Consider the following 24210-nt stretch of genomic DNA (forward strand, 5'->3'; position numbering starts at 1 on the left):
ACCAACACAGAGGCTGTGTTCAGGAAGGGCCAGAGTTGTCTCTACTTCCTGAGGAGACCGAGGTCCTTTGGATTACGTAGGCCTCTCCTTCACATGTCTGTTCTCACCAGTACAACCTTCTATGTGGTGGTGTGCTGGGGCAATGGCATCAACATAGGTGATGCCAACAGGCTCAATAAACATTAGAAAGGCTGGCTCTGTTATAGGAGTCAAACAGGACACACTGGAGGCTGTGGTAGAACAAAGGACCCTATGGAAAATCCTGGCAATTCTGGACAATGTTTCTCACCTTCTGCATTCCACCTTGGCAGAAAAGAGGGGCACTTTTACTAATAGACTGAGACAACTGTGCTACTCCAAAGGGCGCTATATGAGGTCATTCTTACCCTCAGCCATTAGGCTCTATAATGAGTCAATCTATAGCCAGGGAAGTGATGACCCCCTCCTGTTAGATTGTTTAAGGTAATTTATTCTTTTATTCTTTCTTAAAACTCTTTTAATATTTGTATATCTGTGCACTTGTAATGCTACTGTGACACTATAATTTTCTTTGGGATCAATATCTATCTATCTGTCTATCTCGTTATCCATCTATCAGTCTTGCTGAGTTACTAAAGTAGTCAGTTACTGAGCATAGTTTAGTAAAATTTGGAGAGGATATTGCATGAAAACAAGTTCAAATTGAAGAAAAATTATAGCTCTTGCTAAGGAGAGGAATGATTCAAACAATATAATAAACCTTGAGTGTTAGAATCACATTGCAAGACTGACATATGAAATAAGATATTGAAGGAATGCCTCCTAAAAGAGATATTTTGTTAACATACTTGTAGGAAATGGAACTACAAGTGTTTATGTAAATCATTTCATCCCTGCAAGGGAGGTGTCAGCGAATATTGAAGAATTATGTGACTTGAGTGTATTTCACGCATTAATCTGTGGAGACTGGAAGAAATGGCACAAGTCTCTTCTGAAATGAGTCAAGAAGTGACTCATATCAATAAAGAAGTGGCTACACCAATAACTTCCTTTTGAAAATAGCAACTAAACCAGCCAAAATCTTTGCATCTGGAAATAACGTACATTAATGAATCATTTATATTCAATAAAAGGATTGCACTCATATCTATGCAAACATGTAACGTATATTGTATGTCTGGTGTAGTTAGAATTGAATGTTCTTACTAATGCATTCTAATCATTCTGTGTTTCTTGGTATATGCTGTAAATCCTTAAGAACGAACATACACACACACACACACATACATTACTAAAGGGGCTTAAATCATCAGTGAAGATGGCTTAAAAATCTTGTATCTTGAGAATGGAACAATCTGAATAATCAATAGTTCAAACCTTGTTCACAATATGATGCCTTGAAAAGACACAATTGAATTATTCCACAAAGAACATCTACTAAGACCATAAGATATAGGAGCAGAATTAGACCATTTGGCCCATTGAGTCTGCTCCACTATTTCATCATGGCTGATCCAATTTTCCTCTCAACTCTAACCTCCTGCCTTCTTGACATATCCCTTCATGCCCTGATCAAACAAGAATCTATCACCCTCTGCCTTAAATATACATATAGACTTGGCCTCCATGGCTGCCTGTGGCAAAGAATTCCATAGATTCACCACTCTCTGGCTAAAGAAATTCCTCCTTGTATAGTAAAAAATTACACCCCTCTAGTCTGAGGCTGTGCCCTGTGGTCTAAGACTCTTCCACCATAGGAAGCATCCTCTCCATATCTACTGTATCAAGGCTATTCAACATTCAATAGGTTTCAAAGAGGTCACCTCTCATACTTCTGAATTGTAATAAATACAGGCCTAGAGTCATCAACTACTCTTCATCTGACAAGCCATTTAATCTGGAATCATGTTCATGAACCTTTTTTGAACCATCTCCAGTTCTAGCACATCCTTTCTAAGATAAGGGGTGCAAAACTATTCACAATTCTCCAAGTGAGGTCTCGCCAGCGCTTTATAAATCTCAGCATTATATCTTTGCTTTTATTTTCAAGTTCTCTTGAAATGAATGCTGACATTACATTTTCCCTCCTCACCACAGACTCAACCTGCAAATTAACCTTTAGGGAATCCCGCACAAGGACTCCCAATTACCTTTACACCTCTTTTTGTTTGTATTTTCTCTCCATTTAGAAAATAGTTAACTCTTTCATTTCTTCTGCCAAAGGACATGATCATACACTTCCAGACACTGCATTCCATCTGCCATTTCTTTCTGCTAATCTGTCTGTCCTTCTGTGGCTTCTGTAGTTCTTCAAAACTAGCTGTCCTTCCACCTATCTTCATATTGTCTGCAAAATTTGCAACAAAGCCATCAATTCGATTATCTATATCATTGACATATAAAGTAAAAGGAATTAGTCCCAAGACAAACCCCTGTGGAACACCACTGGTCACCGGCAGCTGACCAGAAAACGCTCCCTTTATTCCCACTCTTTGCCTCCTGCCTGTCATGCATTGCTTTAACCAATCTAGAGTCTTTCCTGTAATATCATGGGTTCATAATTTTTTAAGCAGTCTCATGTGTGGCACTTTGTCAAAGGCCTTCTGAAAATCCAAGTACACATCAACAACTGATTCTCCTTTGTTGACCCTGCTTGTTATTTCTTCAAAGAATTCCCTCAGATTTGTCAGGCAAGATTTTCCCTTGAAGAAATCATGCTGACTACAGCCTATTTTATCATGTGCCTCCAATTACCCTCAGACTTCATCTTTAATAATTGAATCCAACATCTTCCCAACCACTAAGGTCAGACGAACTGGCCTATAGTTTCCTTTTTTCTGCCTCTCTCCCTTCCTGAAGTGTGGAGTGATATTTGCAATTTTCCAGTCTTCTGGAACCATTCCAGAATCCAGTGATGCCATCTTTTCCAGGTGACTATCTTTCCTTCAGACCTTTCAGTTTCCCAGGTATGATTTTCTGCCTCTCTTTCTCTCTCTTCCCTCTCTATTTCCCTCTTTCTCTTTCCCTCTCTCTCTTCCCTTCTCACTTACTCTCTCTTTATCTCTCCTCATTTTGCTTTTTTCTCTATTTCTCCTCTTGCTTCTGTCCCATCTATTCCCTCTTTCTCTCCCTCCCTCTTAAAGAATAAGCATTTTATTTCCAGCACTGAAACTTATGTCATAATTTTATTATTGTTTAGTAATATTTAAACAGCAATAACTTGCAAGATTTGATACCCCTACCATGGGAGATTGACCATGGTATCCCTATCTATATGCCTCTATCATGTTACTGCTCAGTCTCCTTTGCACAGGAAAACAAACAATCACTCGTTAAGCCCTCCAATCTAGAGAGCATCCTTCTGAATCTTTTCCACAACTGCTCTAGCTTACTCATATCCTATAGGCTGGTGCCCAGATCAGCATGCAATACATCAAATGTGAACTAGCCAACATTTTGTACAACTATAACATAATGATTTCTACCTACCCATCCTTGTCCAACTTTTTGTCCACCTCTTCAGAAGAGCCCAACTTTGGGAAGCATGATTTACCACAAACACAAGAAAAAGGTTAAAGATTATCCTTATTTTTCATATGTACATGGCAACATTGAAACATACAATGGAATCTGCCAATGGGATGTTTCTGGCACCAATATAGCATTCCCACAACTTACTAACCCTAACCCATACTGTTCACCTTTGGGATGTGGCAGGAAATTGGAGCACCCAGAGGAGACCCACACAGTTATGGGGAGAACTTACCAACTCGTCACAGACAGTGGCAGGAGTTGAAACCTGATCTTACAGTTGGCACTGTAAAGCATTATAAATACCATTAATCTACTCTGCCACCCCACAAGTCAGCAGCAAATCATACTGAATATCATTAACCTGACCTTGACTTTCCAAATCGAAATTGATCCTCCTCCTCACTGACAATTAACACTGGCGCACCTTAAGAATGTGTGCTTAGTCCTCTGTTCTAGTCTCTCTAAACTTACTACTGTATGACTAGGTACAGCACAAGCCCATCTATAAATTTGCTGCTACTCAACTGTTGTTAGCAGCATCTCAAATGTTGATGAGGAGGTGTAAAGTAGTGAGATAGATTGGTTGGTTGAGTGATGTCATTCAACATTAGTAAGGCCAAGGAATTGATTGTGGACTTGGGAAGGGGAATTCAAGGGAACACATACCAGTCCTTATCGAGAAGTCAGTAGTGGAACGGCTGAAGAATTTCAAGTTTCAGGGTGTCTACATCCCTGAAGATTTAACCTCTATCTAATGTATTGATGCAATTATAAAGACAGTGCACCACTGGCTATATTTCTTTAGGAGTTTGAGGAGATTTGGTGCAGCAAGTTACCAAAGAATCTTACAAATTTTTACACATGGACCTAGAAAAGCATTCTAGTTACATCACTTTCTGGTATGGAGAGGCCACTGCACAGGATTGGAAAATAACTGCAGAGGGTTGTAAGCTCAGCCAGTTCCATTGTGGGCACTAGCCACCCCAGCATCAAGGGAATTTTCAAAAGGGGATGCCTTATAAAGATGGCATCCGTTATTACGGACAGCCACCAGCAAGGACATGCCCTGTTCTCATTGCTACCATCAGGGAGGAGGTACAAATGCCTGAAGACAAACACTCAATGTTTTAAGAACAGCTTCTTCCATTCCAACATCAGATTTCTGAATGGACCATGAACCTATGAACACTATCTCATTATTTTTACTCGTTTCTTACACTACATATTTAATTAATTTTTATATATATTTCTTATTATAATGTACAGTATTTAATGTATTGCTCTGTACTACTGCCGTAAAACAACAAACATGTCTGCGATAATGAACCTGATCTGATTCTGAGGTCTGCAGAGAGCAGCTTGAAATGAGTCACCATGCTCTAAAACCATTGAAATAAACTGATAACTATTATAAACTAAATAAACCAAATAAAGTTCTGTTTCTAATAATCCCTTTCAGCAATCTTCTCATCACTGATGTAAGGTTTTCATCCTATAATTCTCTGACTTAAATAAAGACAGAATGTTAGTCATCCTCCAGTCTTCCTGTACCTCACTTGCAGCTGGTGAAGCTACAAAAGTCTATGCCAAGACCACGGCAATGTCGTGCTCGCTTCCTATAACACCCCTGGACACACTTTGACAGGTGCTGGGGATTATCCACCTTCATTAGGAATCTTGTCGTGAGAGGCCCCTTGGGTAAGAGTGACCATAATATGGTGGAATTCTTCATTAAGATGGAGAGTGACATAGTTAATTCAGAAACAAAGGTTCTGAACTTAAAGAGGGGTAACTTTGAAGGTATGAGACGTGAATTAGCTAAGATAGACTGGCAAATGACACTTAAGGGATTGACGGTGGATATGCAATGGCAAGCATTTAAAGGTTGCATGGATGAACTACAACAATTGTTCATCCCAGTTTGGCAAAAGAATAAATCAAGGAAGGTAGTGCACCCGTGGCTGACAAGAGAAATTAGGGATAGTATCAATTCCAAAGAAGAAACATACAAATTAGCCAGAAAAAGTGGCTCACCTGAGGACTGGGAGAAATTCAGAGTTCAGCAGAGGAGGACAAAGGGCTTAATTAGGAAGGGGAAAAAAGATTATGAGAGAAAACTGGCAGGGAACATAAAAACTAACTGTAAAAGCTTTTATAGATATGTAAAAAGGGAAAGACTGGTAAAGACAAATGTAGGTCCCCTACAGACAGAAACAGGTGAATTGATTATGGGGAGCAAGGACATGGCAGACCAATTGAATAATTACTTTGGTTCTGTCTTCACTAAGGAGGACATAAATAATATTCCAGAAATAGTAGGGGACAGGGGGTCCAGTGAGATGGAGGAACTGAGCGAAATACATGTTAGTAGGGAAGTGGTGTTAGGTAAATTGAAGGGATTGAAGGCAGATAAATCCCCAGGGCCAGATGGTCTGCATCCCAGAGTGCTTAAGGAAGTAGCCCAAGAAATAGTGGATGCATTAGTGATAATTTTTCAAAACTCGTTAGATTCTGGACTAGTTAGGTTCTGGATTTAATGAGTGGGCTAATGTAACCCCACTTTTTAAAAAAGGAGGGAGAGAGAAACCGGGGAATTATAGACCGGTTAGCCTAACGTCGGTGGTGGGGAAACTGCTGGAGTCAGTTATCAAAGATGTGATAACAGCACATTTGGAAAAGCGGTGAAATCATCGGACAAAGTCAGCATGGATTTGTGAAAGGAAAATCATGTCTGACGAATCTCATAGAATTTTTTGAGGATGTAACTAGTAGAGTGGATAGGGGAGAACCAGTGGATGTGGTATATTTGGATTTTCAAAAGGCTTTTGACAAGGTCCCACGCAGGAGATTAGGGTGCAAACTTAAAGCACACGGTATTGGGGGTAAGGTATTGATGTGGATAGAGAATTGGTTAGCAGACAGGAAGCAAAGAGTGGGAATAAACGGGACCTTTTCAGAATGGCAGGCGGTGACTAGTGGGGTACCGCAAGGCTCAGTGCTGGGACCCCAGTTGTTTACAATATATATTAATGACTTGGATGAGGGAATTAAATGCAGCATCTCCAAGTTTGCGGATGACACGAAGCTGGGTGGCAGTGTTAGCTGTGAGGAGGATGCTAAGAGGATGCAGAGTGACTTGGATAGGTTGGGTGAGTGGGCAAATTCATGGCAGATGCAATTTAATGTGGATAAGTGTGAAGTTATCCACTTTGGTGGCAAAAATAGGAAAACAGATTATTATCTGAATGGTAGCCGATTAGGAAAAGGGGAGGTGCAACGAGACCTGGATGTCATTATACACCAGTCATTGAAAGTGGGCATGCAGGTACAGCAGGCGGTGAAAAAGGCGAATGGTATGCTGGCATTTATAGCAAGAGGATTCGAGTACAGGAGCAGGGAGGTACTACTGCAGTTGTACAAGGCCTTGGTGAGACCACACCTGGAGTATTGTGTGCAGTTTTGGTCCCCTAATCTGAGGAAAGACATTCTTGCCATAGAGGGAGTACAAAGAGGGTTCACCAGATTGATTCCTGGGATGGCAGGACTTTCATATGAAGAAAGACTGGATGAACTGGGTTTGTACTCGTTGGAATTTAGAAGATTGAGGGGGGATCTGATTGAAACGTATAAAATCCTAAAGGGATTGGACAGGCTAGATGCAGGAAGATTGTTCCCGATGTTGGGGAAGTCCAGAACGAGGGGTCACAGTTTGAGGATAAAGGGGAAGGAAGCCTTTTAGGACCGAGTTTAGGAAAAACTTCTTCACACAGAGAGTGGTGAATCTGTGGAATTCTGTGCCACAGGAAACAGTTGAGGCCAGTTCATTGGCTATATTTAAGAGGGGGTTAGATATGGCCCTTGTGGCTACGGGGATCAGGGGGTATGGAGGGAAGGCTGGGGCAGGGTTCTGAGTTGGATGATCAGCATGATCATAATAAATGGCGGTGCAGGCTCGAAGGGCCGAATGGCCTACTCCTGCACCTATTTTCTATGTTTCATATATTTCAAGACCTCCCACAACGCATGCAAGTCTTGCCCTTCTTTGCAACAGGAACATGCTTATCCTGAACTCTTCCTATCACACTGTTTTGAAACCTTCTCACTTCCCAGGCAACTGTGTACCTCTAACCTATTTTCATTTTACATCCGATCAAATATCTAGTCCTGAAAATATATATTTCAGTCGACAACTTTTAAACAATTTTGAACCAGAATATCTAGTTTCATGCATTCGGTGAGTTGATATTGTACTGGAGGCATAGGGATATAGAGCACTCTAACACGGGATCAGATCTTCCCATCTAGTCCATGCCAAACTATTACTCTGCTTATTCTTATCAACCTACACCGGGACCATATTCCTCCACACTCTTCTCAACCATGTATTTATCCAAACTTCTCTTAAGTGTTGAAATCAAACCCGCATCTTCACTTCCACTGACAGCTGGCTGCACACTCTCACCACTCTCTGAGTGAAGAGGTTCCCCCTTATGTTCTCCTTATGCACCTTTCACCCTTAACCCATGACTTCTAGTTCTAATCATCCAGAAGATTAAGATGCATGGGATCCATGGTGAATTGGCCATTTAGATTCAGAACTGGATTGCCCATAGAAGAAAGAGTATAGCGGTCAAAGGAAATTATCCTAGCTTGAGGTTTGTTATTAGTGTTGTTCTGCTGGGATCTGTAATGGGACTTGTGCTGCTTGTAATGCATATGAAAGACCTGGATGAAAATGTAAATGGGTGGGTTAGTAAGTTTGCAGATGATACGAAGATTGGAGATGTAGTGGATAGTATAGAACACTGGCAAAGAATACAATGGGATAATGTGAAGTGTTACATCTTGGGAGGTCAAATGTAAAGGGGCATGAAAGGGCCGGTTGATAGGGTGGTTGAGAAGGCAAATGGCAAGCTTGCCTTTATTGGTCAAGGCATTGTTGTTCAAGTCAAAATAATCCTGCCATCTGACAGATACTACTGTATAAAATAAAAAAAAACACAATTTTGAAAAACAAAAATAAACCTGCAGATTCTAGAAATCGAAAATAAATCAAAGTCTTTGAAATATTCCAAAGTACCAGCAGCATTATTGCAGTTAGTTTTCTTTTTGGACCCTTCTTCAGAATAAGATTTTGACCCAATAGCTCTGAATCCTGATACATTTGAATATGTTGTTTATGTGTCTTAGATTTCCTTAGAATACTTAGTTTCCCTATTTTACAAGAAGTGCTGGTCATTTCTGTGTGCAGAAGTTGTGAATAATTTGTTTTTTTATTGTTATCAAGATTTGAGTCACACTGGCAAGACCACTGATTGATCACCCATATTTGACCTGGGAAATCACTTTTTTAACAATTATTTGCTATTGAGCTGCTGAATTTCTGGTTCAACTCAAAGTACGCTGAATACCAACCTCGTTACATGAGTCGTGTCAGCCACACTGAGTAATGTTATCAGGATCCCTCCTATGTTTATTCCTGTCAGCAGCGCTTAGTAAGCAGCAGTTATTTCCCAATTCTGGAAATTCTAATTAACTCATAGTCTTTGACTTTCTATTCCTGACTCTTCACATGTGCAGCACCATTGGTTTGGTGATCAGATAAGATAGGAAGGGATTTTTGAACTTGTCTCTGAATATTTGGAAAGCACTGGCTGATTCCAAACACATCCCTTTCAAGCACTGATTGTGCATTTCAAGCAGCTCATTGCCTTAAGATTTTGTAGAATATGTATGAATTAATTTGTTTATTGGTTAGAGTAGCTGCTATCTGTATCATGAGCATCACAAAAAGATGCTGGAGGAGCTCAGAGAATGGAGGGAAATGCATGGTTGATGCTTCAGATCAAGGCCCTTCATCCTTGTCCAGATGAAGTGTCACAACTTGAAAGACCAGCCGTCCGTTTCCCTTTACCGATGCTGCTTACTAATCTGAGTTCCTCAGGCATCTTTATTGTTGCTTCAGATTTCTAGCACCTGCAGTCTCTTTTGTATGTATATCATGAGCTTCAATTTTCCCCTTTTGTTAAACATTTTGCTTTGTATGATCATGTACATTTGATAGGCAGGATAAGACCAGTCGATTAACACAGCTAGTGGCACAGCATGAGTGCTAGAAATCATGACTAAATACTTCTCTGAGGCTCACCCACATCTCAACCCAAGGACATGTAAAGGTGAAAAAGCCTGGCACCAATAACAGGAAAATATATTCTGGGAATTCTCACTCTGGTGCCCTTTAAACAATTTAAATAATCCAGAAGATCACATGGGCAATGTTTTATTTTAAATTCTGAAGGGTTAGTCTCCCCTGGGTTTCTCACCAAAATTTGCTTTCTTGATACATGAGCTTTGATAACAATTATTTGCCGTCCAAGCATTGTTTTTAGACAAGCAATTGTGCAAATAATGGACAAGAGTAGGACAGGTGAGTGGGTAGGCAGAGGGGTGGTTAGGCAGAGGGGATGGGTGGCTCTGTTGGTAAAAAAAAAATGAGATCAAGTCCTTAGAAAGAAGTGCCATAGGATCGGAAGATGTAGAATTCATGTGGGTAGAGTTAAGAAGCTGCAAGCGTAAAATAGCCCAAATGGGAGTTATGTACAAGCTCCGAACAGTAGCCAGGATGTGGGATATAAAATTGAATGGGAAGAAGAAAAGGTAAGTAATAAAGGCAGTTTCATGATGGTCGTGGGGGATTTCAATGTGCAGGTAGATTGGAAAAATTAGGTTGGTGCTGGATTACAAGAGAGGGAATTTGCAGAATGCCAATGAGATAGCTTTTTTGGAGTATGTTGTGCTTGAGCCCATGGGGGGAAAGGCAATTCTTTACTGGGTAATGAACAAGATTTGATTAGGGAGCTTAAAGTAAAGAAAGGAACCATTAAGAGGAAATGATCGTAATCTGGTAGAATTCACATTGCAGTTTAAGAGGGAGAAGATAAAGGCAGATGTATCAGTATTGCAGTGGAGTAAAGAGAATTATAGAGGCATGAGAGAGGAGCTGGCCAAATTTTACTGTAAGGGATCACTAGCAGGATGACAGCAGAACGGCAGTGGCTGGAGTTTCTGGAGGCACAGCATAGATACATCTATCAAAGATGAAGAAGTATTCTAAAGGGAAGATAAGGCAACCATGGTTGACAAGGGAAGTTAAAGACAGCTTAATAACAAAAGGGAGGGATTATAATATAGGAAAACTTATTGAGAAATTATTGAGCACAAAGAAATGGTGGTCAAACTTGATTAAATGTTTTGTGTCAGTCTTCACTGTGGAAGGCACGAGCATTATGCCAGAAATTCGAGAGTGTCAGTAGGTAGAAGAAGTGAGTGTAGTTGCTATTATATTACTAAGGAGAATATGCTTAGGAAGCTAAAATGTCTGAAGGTAGATAATTAACCTGGAGCAGGTGGACTACATCCTGAGATTCTGAAAGAAGTGGCTGAAGAAACTGAGGAGGCATTAGTGATGATCTTTCAAGAATCACTAGATTCTGGAATGGTTCTCGAGGGCTGGAAAATTGCAAATATCACTCCATTCTTTAAGAAGGGAGAGAGGCAGAAGAAAGGAAACTCTAGACCAGTTAGCCTGATCTCACTGGTTGGGAAGATATTGGAGTCCATTATTAAGGATGAGGTTCTGGGGAACTTGAAAGTACATGATAAAGTAGACCAAGTCAGCATGGTTTCCTTAAGGAGAAATCTTATATGACAAATCTGTTGGAACACTTTGAGGAAATAACAGGCAGAATAGACAAATGTTAGCCAATGAATATTGTTTACTTGGGTTTTCAGAAGATCTTTGACGAGTCGTCGCACATGAGGCTGCTTAACAAGATAAAAGCTCATGGTATTATGGGGAAGATACTAGCTTGTGTAGAAGATTTGCTGATTGGCAGGAGGCAAAGAGTCAAACTAAAGGGGGCCTATACTGGTTGGATGCTGGTGACAAGTGGTGTGCCATAAGAGATGGTATTGGAACCACTTGTTTTCCTGATACATGTCAATGATTTGGATGACTGAATTGATGGTATTGTGGGCAGGTTTGCAGATGATATCAATATAGGTGGAGGGGCATTTAGTGTTGAGGAACCATCCTGTACTGATGGGACGAATTGCATCTGAACTGGAGGGGAACTAATTTCCTTGTGGGAAAATTTATTAATGTTGCTTGGTGGGGTTTAAAATAGAGTTGCAAGGGGATGCAAACCACAGTTCCAGAGCAGTTAGTGGTGAGGTTATGGAGGCAGATGCTAGTAAGACCTTAAACAACGTTAAGAATTAAAATGTTGAGCATCTTGTGACTAGTGCCCTGAGCCACATATACGTCAATACTGGAATTATCAAAGGATCATAGGAAAGGAAGATAACAGTGCTGAAGATAAGGTAGCTGGTTTACAAGTAGGGGCAAGGTGTAGTGAGGAGAGGCTGTTGACAGGGCAAAATTACATGCAACAGGATGAATTATGAAGTAAAAGGTGGCAAAATTGAAAAGAGTGAATACAGGATTGAAGGTGTTATATTTGCATGTGTGCGGTATACTGAGTAAGGTAGATAAACTTATAGCAACAGTTGCAAATTTGTAGGTTTGATGATGTAGGTATCACTGAATCATGGCTGAAAGATGATTATAGCTGGGAGCTTCATGTCCAAAGATACATATTGTATTGAAAAGACAGGCAGGAAGGCAGAGGGAGCAGCATTACTCTGTTGGTTAATAAGTGAAATCAAATAATTGGAAAGAGGTCATATAGGGTTCGACAATGTTTAATCATTGTGGATAGAGCTAAGGAATTGCAAGATCCTGATGGGACTTGTATACAGATCCTCAAACAGTAATAAGGATGAGGTCCACAAATTACAAAGGGAGATAGAAAATAGAAACATAGAAAACCTACAGCACAATACTGGCCCTTCAGCCCACGAAGTTGTGCCGAACATGTCCCTACCTTAGAAATTACTAGGCTTAACCATAGCCCTCTATTTTTCTAAGCTCCATGTACTTTTCCAAAAGTCTCTTAAAAGAGCTTATCGTATCCACCTCCACCACTGTTGCCGGCAGCCCATTCCATGCACTCACCACTCTCTGAGTAAAAAACTTAACGCTGACATCTCCTCTGTACCTACTCCCCAGCATCTTAAACTTGTGTCCTCTTGTGGCAACCATTTCAGCCCTGGGAAAAAGTCTCTGAGTATCCACACGATCAATGCCTCTCATCATCTTATACATCTCTATCAGGTCACCTCTCATCCTCCGTCGCTCCAAGGAGAAAAGGTTGAGTTTGCTCAACCTATTCTCATAAGGCATGTTCCCTAATCCAGGCAACATCCTTGTAAATCTCCTCTGCACCCTTTCTATGGCTACCACATCCATCCTGTAGTGAGGCGACCAGAACTGAGCACAGTACTCCAAGTGGGGTCTGACCAGGGTCCTATATAGCTGCAACATTACCTCTTGGCTCCTAAGTTCATTTCCACGATTGATGAAGGCCATGATGAATGCAGAGTCAACCTGCGCAGCTGCTTTGAGCATACTATGGACTCGGACCCCAAGATCCCTTTGATCCTCCACACTGCCAAGAGTCTTACCATTAATACTATATTCTGCCTTCATATTTGACCTACCAAGATGAACCACTTCACACTTATCTGGGTTGAACTCTGTCTGCCACTTCTTAGCCCAGTTTTGCATCCTATCAATGTCCCGCTGTAGCCTCTGACAGCCCTCCACACTATTCACAACACCTCCAACCTTTGTGTCATCAGCAAACTTACTAACTCATCCCTCCACTTCCTCATCCAGGTCATTTATAAAAATCACAAAGAGTAGGGGTCCCAGAACAGATCCCTGATGCACACCACTGGTCCCCGACCCCAATGCAGAATATGACCCATCTACAACCACTCTTTGCCTTCTGTGGGCAAGCCAGTTCTGGATCCACAAAGCAATGTCCCCTTGGATCCTATGCCTCCTTACTTTCTCAATAAGCCTTGCATGGGGTACCTTACCAAATGCTTTGCTGAGATCCATATACACTACATCCACTGCTCTTCCTTCATCAATGTGTTTAGTCACATCCTCAAAAAAGTCCTCAAAAATGCACAGCAAAAAGCTATATTACAATAGTCACGGGGGATTTCACTATGCAGGTAGATTGGGAAAATCAGATTGGTGCTGGATACCTGGATGGGAAATTTCCAATGTGCCTATGAGATGGCTTTTTAGAGCAGCTTGTGGTTAAGCCGACAAGGGAATCAGCTATTCTGGATTGGGTGTCGTGCATTGAACCAGAATTGATTAGAGTAAGGTAAAAGAAACCTGAGTGATCATAATATGATCAAATTCATGCTGAAATTTGAGAATGAGAAGCTGAGGTCAGATGCATCAGTATTACAATGGGAAAAGGGAATTTCAGACACATGAGAGAGGAGTTACCCAAATTAGAGATTTGGGCCCAAAACACTGGCAGGGATGACAGCAGAGCAGCAACATCTGGAATTTCTGGAAGCAATTTGGAAGGTACAGGATGCATACATCTCAAAGTGGAAGAAGTATTCTAAAGGAAAGATGACACAACAGTGGTTAACAAGAGAAATCAAAGCAAAAAAGAGGGCACATAATACAGCAAACATTAGTGGGAAGTTAGAGAATTGTGAGGCCTTTGAAAACCAACAGAAGTTATTAAGAAGGGAAAGATAGAAAATGAAAGTAAGCTAGCCAGTAATATTAACGAGGATACCAAAAGCTTCTTCAGATACTAAAGTGTAAAAGAGAGGCAAAAGTGAATATTGGACTGCTGGAAAATGATGCTGGAGAGGTAGTAATAGGAGACAAGGAAATGGTGGATAAACTGAATAAGAATTTTGCATCAGTCTTCACTGTGGAAGGTACTAGCTGTATGGTGGAAGTTCCAAGTGTCAGGGATCATGAAGTGTGTGGAGTTACCATTACTAGAGAGAAGATTCTTGGGGAAACTAAAAGGGCTGGAAGAAGATAAGTCACCTGGACCAGAAGGTGTACACAGCAGGTTCTGAAAGAGGTGGCTGAAGAGATTGTGAAGGTATTAGTTATGATCTCTCTAGAATCACAAGTTTCTGCAATGGCTCTGGATGACTAGAAAATTGTAAATGTCAGGAAGGGAGGGAAGCAGAAGAAAGGAATTTATTGGTCAGTTAGTCTGATCTCAGTGGTTGGGATGATGTTGGTTAATTTCTAAGGATGACGTCTCAGGGTACTTGGTGGCACATGATAAAAAGGCCGTAGTCAGCATGGTTTCCTCAAGGGAAAATCTTGCCTGACAAATCTGTTGGAATTCTTTAAAAGAATAACAGGCAAGCTAGACAAAGGAAAATTGGTTGATGTTATGTACTTGGATTTTCAGAAGGCCTTTGACAAGGTGCCACATATGAGGCTGCTTAACAAGCTACGAGCCCATGGTATTACAGGAAAGATTCCAGCACGGATAAAGCAGTGACTGATTGGCAGGAAGCAAAGAGTGGGAGTAAATGAAGCTTTTTTCTGGCTAGCAGTTGGTGACTAATGGTGTTCCACAAGAGTTGTTAGGACCAATTCTTTTTATGTTATATGTCAATGATTTGGATGATGGAATTGATAGCTTTGTTGCAAAGTTTGCAGATGATATGAACATAGGTGGAGGGGCAAGTAGTTTTGAGGAAGTTGAGTGGCTACATAAGGACTTAAAAAGATTAGGAGAATGGGCAAAGAAATGGTAGGTGCAATACGATGTTGAGAAGTGTATCGCCATACACTATTGGAGAAGAAATGAAAGATTCGACTATTTTCTAAATGGAGAGAAAATACGAAAAAACTGAGGCACAAGGGGAGTTGGACTCATTCTGTAGGATTCCCTAGAGATTTAATCTATTATGAGGAAAGCAAATGTGGTGTTAACATTCATTTCAAGAAGATTAGAATATAAAAACAAAGTTGTAATGTTGAGAATTTATAAAGCACTGGTGAGGCCTCACTTGAAGTATTATGAGTAGGTTTATCTTAGAAAGGATGTGCTGAAACTGGAGAGGGCTCAAAATAGGTTCACAAAAATGATTCTAGGATTGAATGGCTTGTCATATGAAGAACGTTTGATGGCTCTAGGCCTTTATCTACTAGAGTTCAAAAGAATGAGGGGTGACCTCATTGAAAACTATCAAATTGTGAGAGCCCCTTACAAAGTGGATGTGGAGAGGAACGTCCGATGATAAGAGCGTCTAAGACCAGAGGACAAGCCTCAGAATAGAGGGGTGTCCCTTTGGATCAGAGATGAGGAAGAATTTCTTTATTGAGAGAGTGGTGCATCTGTGGAATTCTCGCCCACAGGCAGCTGTGGAGCCATGGGTCTTTATGTATACTTGAGGTTGAGGTTGATAGATTCTTGATTAGTCAGGGTGTGAAGGGATATAGGGAGAAAGCAGGAGACTGGAGCTTACAGGAAAATTGGATCAGCCATGATGAAATGGCACAGCAGTCTCGATGAGTCAAATAGCCTAATTCTGCTCCTATATCTTGTGATCTTATGGATTCATGGAATGGGTTGAAGGACTTAGACAGATTGGGGAAATGGGCATAGAAGTGGCAGGTGGAATATAGTGTAGTATATAGTCTTACACTTTGGTAGAAGGAATAAAGGTGTAGGCTATTTTCAAAACAGAGGTGCAAAGGGATTTGGGAGTCCTTGCGCAGGATTCCCTAAAGGTTAACTTGCATGTTGAGTCAGTGGTAAGGAAGGCACATGCAATGTTAGCATTCATTTTGAGAGGATTAGAATATAAGAGCAAGGCTGTGATGCTGAGGCATAATAAGGCAATAGCCAGACCATACTTGGGCTATTATGAGTAGGTCTGTGCCCCTTACCTAAGATGTGCTGGCATTGGAGATTGGAGACAGTCCAGAGAAGGATCACGAGAGTGAGTCTGGGAATAAAAGTTTTAACCAGTGTTTGATGGTTCTGGGCCTGTACTCACTAGGGTTTAGAAGAATGTGGGGGTGGGGGTGTGTATGGATTTCATTGAAACCTATCAAATGTTGAAAGGCCTAGACAGAATGGATATGGAGAGGATATTTCCTGTTGCGGATGAGTTGTGAGCCAGAGGGAACAGTCTCACAATAGAAGGATATCTATTTAGGATGGTATTTCTTTAGCCGGATGGTGGTAAATCTATGCAATTTTTTTGCCACACACAGCTGTGGAGGGAAAGTCACTGAGTCTATTCAAAGCTGAGGCTGACAGTTCTTGATTAGTCAGGAAGTCAAAGGTTATGGGAAGCAGGCTGGAGAATGGGGTTTTGATGGATAATTAATGTGCTATGATGGAATGGCTCAGCAGACATGATTGGCCAAGTGGCCCAAATCTGCTCCTATGTCTTATGGTCTTATGGTTTAAGAGCAGTTCACTTAGCCCCTCAATCATATATGATTGTTGCCAGACTGATTGTAAATGCATTTATATGTCACCTTTCACTTGGCCCTTATTTAGGAAATTGCTATCATAAAAATACTCAAATATTCTGCTTCCACGTCTTTGAGGAAGATTCAAAATACTCAAGACCTTCTGAGAGAACAAAAAAAAAGTTAATCTCAACAGTACAATATTAAACTGATGACCTGATGACCCCTTGTTTTTAAACTGTGACATTTTATTTTAGACTCTCCCTAGCAGAAAATATCTTTTCCACATACACATACATCCTTGTCAGAGTAAAGCATTTTCAGATTAATGTATTTCAACTGTGATGGTATTGGGTTTCCTGTCTTCAAAGCCCTAAACTCAGAAGAGGATTTTAAGCCCCATCTGATATAGATATTATGAGTACCCTCATTATAGAGAGGCTGTACTGCATCCACCTACGTTTCAAGGATTAATTTACTTCTCTGTCTAGCCTCTGCAGTGACATTTAGTTGCCGATATCCACTACTTGAATGATGAGTTACCTATTCCTACCAAGGGGGAGAAATGTCTAGCTAACAAAGTAGTTTAAACACAGTTATTTTATTTTTAATGATACACGTTTAAATTCAGATTAATAATTCTTAACGCACACTAAGCACTCACAGAGGATTTCTAATTTATAAAACATTTCTGAATTACAGAAGATTTACAAACTACCAAGGTATTCCAAACACAAGTACAATTCTTATGAGTCAGAAGAACATACCAAAAAGTTGCAAATGAACAAATCGTCGGTCTCAGAAACCAAAAGATGAGGAATGAATTCTCGAACTTCTTTCTGTAGTACTATCTTTCTTTCATTCTCCCTGTCTTTCCTAGTCAATTCTCAATGCTTCTGATATTTATACTGTTTCTACAGATGATATCACCTGCGTGTGATATTTTCCAGATACCTTTGCTGGGACAAAATAACTCACACAGATGGTCTTAAATGCTTCTGATGATAGAAATTCCAAAAGTCTACAATTAATGCTTTGAGGGCTGACACCCTGAGCACCTAAACATCCAACTTGTAGCCATGTTTGATAGGCCAAGTGACATAACCCCATTGTCTTGTGTTGGCTAATGCAGCCAAGTCTCCTGGTCACATTCCTTCGCATAGCTGTGCCTCCAACTTCAAACTGATTACTGCTTGCAATTTACATTCAGAACAAGGGACTGATTCTTGTTTACATTAAAAATCTGAGCAAAGAATATTTGTTAAAAGTTTAACTTTATTACTAACAATTCTGACCCTTTGGAAAGGTCAAGCAGCTGTGCTAGAAAGCTGAGTTTAGCATTAAACCTCTTGATTCCTGGAAAGTGAATATCCTTCAAACAATCATGTCACCTTTCACTTTTCAAAATTCCTGATACAAGCCTAGTCTCATTAGACCATAAGATATAAGAGCAGAATTAGACTATTTGGCCCATTGTGTCTATTTCACCATTTAATATGGCTGATTTATGATCTCCCTTAACTCTTTTCTCCTGCCTTCTTCACATTACCTTTGTCCTCTTTACTAAACAAGAACCTATTAACCTCCGCTTTAAATAGACCCGATGATTTGGCCTCCACAGCTGTCTGTGGCAATGTATTCCACAGATTCACCATCTTCTGGCTAAAGACCTCCTCCTTATCTCTGTTCTAAAGGGATCTCCCTGTATTATGAAGCTGTACACTCTGGTCCTAGACTCACCCAGAGTAGAAAATATCCTTTCCACTCTATTCAGGCTTTTTAATATTCAATAGGTTTCATTGAGATTCCATTCTGGGTATTAGTCTAGCGAACAATTTCTGAGCTGCTTGCAACACATTATCATCCTTAAATAAGGAGACGCCTGGTCTTTAGATATGGAGTAGACACTTCAAATGTAATCTCGCCAATACTTTTTGCAACATGAGCATAACCCTTCGACTCTTTTATTCACTTCCATTAAAATATACAATAATATTGTACTACAACATAGAACAGTGCAGTACAGTGCAGGCCATTCAGCCCACAATATTGTGCTGACGATTTAACCTACTCCAAGATCAATCTAACCCTTCCCTCCCATAAATCCCTCCATTTTTCAGCTTGGTGCACTGACAAACTAACTTTTTGTGAATCATGTGATGAGATAACCAGATTCCTCTGCATTAAATTATTTATTTTTGGATTCCATGTTTCTTTTTTAAAAATTTTTCCTGAAAAACAGACATTTTCATATTTTCCCATGATGTCCTTCCCACACTGGTTATTGCACCACCCTCAGAAGTGGCTGACAATCTCCGATACAAATGCGAGTAGCTAGGCTAGTAAAGCTGCTGTCCCTCAGTTCCAGAGACCCAGATTCAAACCTGACCACAGGTGCTGTCTATGTGGAGTTTGCTCATTCTGCCTGTGACCAGCTAGGATTAATGTAGGAAACGTGTAAATGACGATTGATGGTCAGCATCAACTCAGTTAGGTGGCGTATCTGTTTCTCTGCTGTATCCCCGTAATAATATTCTGAAGGAATCGTTGGCCATTACTAAATTTGTTGCCTGTTCTGTATCCCCCTGTGATACTGGAGGACTCTTTGGCCATTACTAACTTTGTTGCCTGTGCTGTATCCCCCTGGGATACTGAAGGAATCATTGGCTATTACTAACTTTGCTGCCCTGCTTTTGTGTGGGATGTTTGCAAATTATTGACCTATTGTTGGTTTTGATGATATTGACACTGAACTATTAAATGCAATCTAATTACTACTTAGAAATTCTGCATCAGTTACAAATGAGTTTTATTTTAAATTCTGGACAGAGGTTTAGGTAACTACCTGAAAAATAATCCCTTTCTTGGAATTTGTGATGACAAAATCTTAATTTATTTTTCAGAAATTAGGCTGCTATTTACAGCAGTAAAATTCATTACGACAAAATTTCTTCGAGGCTTGCTGAGAATATTTAATCTGATTAAAGAATGCATCCTTTAAAATGGAAATATAGTTATCCTCTCACTTTATAATAAAACAAATATGTCAAAGCAGGGTTTAATAAACATTTGATTGCTCTCATCTCAGTCATTTTAAGAAAGAAGATTTTTTTTAAAATCAATCTTCTCCCAAGACATTTGGCTGAGGAGTTTTGCTCGACTTTCCCTTTTTGAAATGGCTCTCACAGAGGCATCAGCATTATTTTGATCTCAGCCGAGGGCTGCGGGAATTCAGAAGGGAAAGTTTAGAGGGGAAATAAAGGGTTGCAGAATTTAGATGTCAGATGTCTCAAAATTATGCCTCAGAGAATGGGAAAATATGTATGCTTCTCCTTTATTCTGAGCTTTCAAAAGGTAAAACAATGTTATTTTAAAAGTTGCTATGTTATTAACTGGAAAAGATGATACAGTAATTGTTCATAAATACATTTTCACACATGTGGCAAATGCAACTTAATTATCCAATCAAATTAGATTTGGTTTTAGTAAAATAAAATTTAGATATATTGTCACATTTTGTATAATTTGAAACTTGAGTCTTGCAACTGTGCTTAAACCACATGGATTCTAAATCTGGGAGATTGGAAAGGTCAATATTCATCTCGAGAAGTAGGCAATCTCAACAGAATCTGTCTGAGTCAGTGTACACTGAGATTTTATACTTTTAAGAATAAAACAATAGATGATTCAGACAATCACAATAAATACAGGAAACACAATGTAATCAATGAAAGACCAAATCCCACAGGGCAGACAAAAAAAAACAATGTGCAAAATAAAAACAAATTGTGTAAATACAAAAAGGAAGAGAAAAAAATAATAATGTAAATAAATAAGCAATAAATACTGAGAAATGTCAATGTTCAAGGTGGCACTAAGTTTTGGGCAGTTTACAAAACATCTATCATAATGATACAAAACAATTTAGCTAAAGAGTCTAATGCCCAATTTAACATAGCAGGATGGCAGAATGGGGTGGGGGTGGATGGGTGCTGCATGTTGGTGTAGTAGATAGTGCAATTGCTTTGCATCAGCAGCAATCATTTCCTACTGCTGTGTATAAGGAGTTTGTACATTCTTCCTGTAACCATGTAGTTTACCTCCAGGTGCTCCTGTTTCCTCCCACATTCCAAAGATATACAGTTAGGGTTAGTGAGTTGTGGGAGTTCTACATTGGCACTGCAAGCATGGTGTCCCTAGTACAATTCTCAGACTGTGTTGGTTGTTGACACAAAACAATGATTTCACTGGATTCCTGAAGGATATCCTATGTCTAATTTTCTTCAGCAATGAGGTGTAGTAGCTTCTGAAATATTAGGAGACTCTGGGCCAGTGGTTCAGACTTTGAGATTTACCTGTTGGATTCCTCATCCTGTTGCAGAGGGATTAGTTTCAACAATTAGGCAACAATTAATATTGTTATGGCGTGGAACTAGCTGGATAGTAGAAGTTAATCCAGATGGATAAAACAAAATGCTGTAATTGCTGGAAACCCAAAAGAGAATAATTAAGCAGCTCGGGTAACAGAGTTAACATTTCAAGTCAATGACCTTTTATTAGGGTGATCAAGTTAACTCTGCCTTCCTCACTATAAATGTGTGGCCTTCATTAGCCATAGTCTTTTTTCATCAAACAATACTATCTTTCTAAGCTCCTGAAGTAGTATGTTAACTCACAGCTTTGAAGCAGTTAACTATGCAGAGGCCAACACGGCAATGTCAAAGACCTACCATTTCTAATCTACTTTCTTATCTCTGTTCTTTTTTAGATAGTAATTTTATCCTTGCAAATGCTCAAGTGGCAAAGGGGTTCCCTATAGTTTACTGCTCAGATGGCTTCTGTGAACTCACTGGATTTGCTCGCACTGAAGTTATGCAGAAAAGTTGCAGCTGCAAGTTTTTATATGGTGCTGAAACAAATGAGCAGATAATTCTTCAGATCGACAAAGGTTTGGATGAAAAGACAGAATTCAAAGGAGACATCATGTTTTACAAGAAAAATGGTAAGAAATCAAATAATTGATCAAAAAAGAATGCCCGAAAAGAAAATTATTCTTTGTTAGGTATGCTATCAAAAGATATTGGAAGGACTATAATGCAGTTCCAGTAATGCAATTATTTATCCAATTAAAATGCCTTGCTGCTCAAAAAGAAGTAGTTTTAGAAGTTTCATGTCATCACCCTGCATATGTGCATTTATCAGTTTGTTGCCAATTTATACTTTCAATAAATCTACTAAATTTTTTATCCTTGCCTTATTTTAGGTACCATTGTACCAATAAAACAGTAATGGTGACACTGTATAATAACAAGATACATTATGCAACCACTGCTTTGACAACAATCATTACTAATTTGTGATTTAGGTGTATTTATGTTTATATTTAAGGTTTGATTACATACAGAATGCAATTTTGATGAGCAAAGACTTGGGCACAGAAATTGTATCTTGTTAAAATGACATAGCCCAGGGAACTGTGACAGTTTTATCTGTGTCACGGAGAACAGGATTTTGGTCGATTTACCAATTATGCACAAAAAAGGTACCATCGATATGACTCCTGAGATCTTGGCTCAGTTACGCAGGTGAACTCTGTATTACATTATTTAATTACAGAAATTCACCCTTACAGAATTCACAAATCACTACCCCAAAAAACAGAATAAATACATTCTCATGGAATTTATAATAAATAAATAAACACAAATATTATTATTTTCATTTCTCATTTCTTGAGACATATGCTGGTTTTACAACTTTGCGTTACAGAAAGTTATGATATAGACCATTTTCTAGGAGTACAGCAACCCTCCCCTCATAATATGGGTTTCACCTGTAGATAAATCTCCATGTAATTTAAGGTGTCTGCTGTGAAGCATGGTTTTATTCCACCGTGAATTTATTCACTAGCACAACAGGCTCATGGATTGTTAGGGCTTACTCCTATTTCTGATGTTCATAGAAATTGTTCCATCTGACAGATTGTAAATGGCATTGATGGAGGCCAGTCAGTCGATCGAGTTTGCTCTCAATTGTTGACTCAAATTCAAAATCCATTTTATTATTATATGCATAAGTCCATGTATGCACAGGTGCAGCAAAAAAATACTTGCAGCAACATCATGGGAACATAACACACATGCAGCATGTTCAAGAAAAAACATAAATCGTAGATTATCAACAATTTTTCAAAAAAGAACACAATCACAAGAATACAATTAAAACCTGAAAAGCAAAAAGTTAATTATCGTGCAAGAGATTAAAGTGGTCAGAGTGTTGCTAAGCTGTTGTGCTGGTTGATTCAAGAACCTCTATCAAGTAGCTATTCATGAATCTGGTGGTGTGGAACTTCTCCTGCCACACGGTACCGGTGAAAGGGTATGGCATGAATGGTGGGGATCTTTGGTGATGGATGTTGTCTTCCTGAGGCAGAGCTTTCTGTAGGTATTACTGATGGTGGGAAAGACATGCCAGTGATATATTACACTAAGGCCATAAGACAAAGGAGCAGAATTAGGCAACTCGACCCATCAAGTCTGCTCCATCATTCCATAATGGCTGATTTATTATTCCTCTCAACCCCATTCCCTTGTCTTCTCCCTGTAACCTCTGACACCTTGACTAATCAAGAACCTATCAACCTCCACTTTAAATATAGTCAAATATTCTCAATGACTTGGCCTCCACAGCCAGACTTGGCAAAGAACTCCACAGATTCACCACATTCTAGCTAAATAAATTCCTTTCCATTTCTGTTCTAAATGAACATCCCTCTTTTCTGAGGGTATGCCCTCTGGTCCTAGACATCCACTATAGAAAACATCTTTTCCACACCCACTCTATCTAGGCCTTTCAACATTTTATAATTTTCAATGAGGTTCCCCCTCATTCTTCTAAATTCCAGTGAATACAGGCCCTGAACCATCAAACACTCCTCATCTGCTAATCCTGCTATTCCTGGAATCATCCTCACGAACCTGCTCTGGACCCTCTTTAACGCCAGCACATCTTTTCTTAGATAAGGGGCCCAAAACCATTCACAATACTCCAAGTGTAGACTGACCAATTCCTTATAAAGTTGCAGATTCACATCCTTGATCTTATATTCTGTCCTCTCGAAATAAATGCTAACATTGCCTTCCTTACCAACTAACTCAACCTGCAAGTTATTGTTTAGGAAATTCCCTTGCACCTCTGATTTTCAAATCTTCTCCCTGTTTAGAAAATAGTTTACACTTTTGTTTCTTCCACCAAAGTACATGAACGTACACTTCCCTACACTGTATTCCATCTGC

General features: G+C 39.7%; 1 protein-coding gene across 1 annotated transcript in view; it reads left to right on the forward strand.

The window, feature by feature from the left end:
- The window catches only part of kcnh8 (potassium voltage-gated channel, subfamily H (eag-related), member 8), a 450065-nt gene that overhangs the window by 159006 nt on the left and 266849 nt on the right, over window positions 1-24210 (forward strand). Inside the window, exon 2 of the mRNA XM_072254419.1 lies at window positions 21684-21917. Within this exon, the coding sequence (XP_072110520.1) occupies window positions 21684-21917 (234 nt within the window). The remainder of the gene's footprint in view (window positions 1-21683; window positions 21918-24210) is intronic.

Source organism: Mobula birostris, chromosome 3 (genome assembly GCF_030028105.1).
Source record: "Mobula birostris isolate sMobBir1 chromosome 3, sMobBir1.hap1, whole genome shotgun sequence".
Taxonomy (NCBI): Eukaryota; Metazoa; Chordata; class Chondrichthyes; order Myliobatiformes; family Myliobatidae; genus Mobula; species Mobula birostris.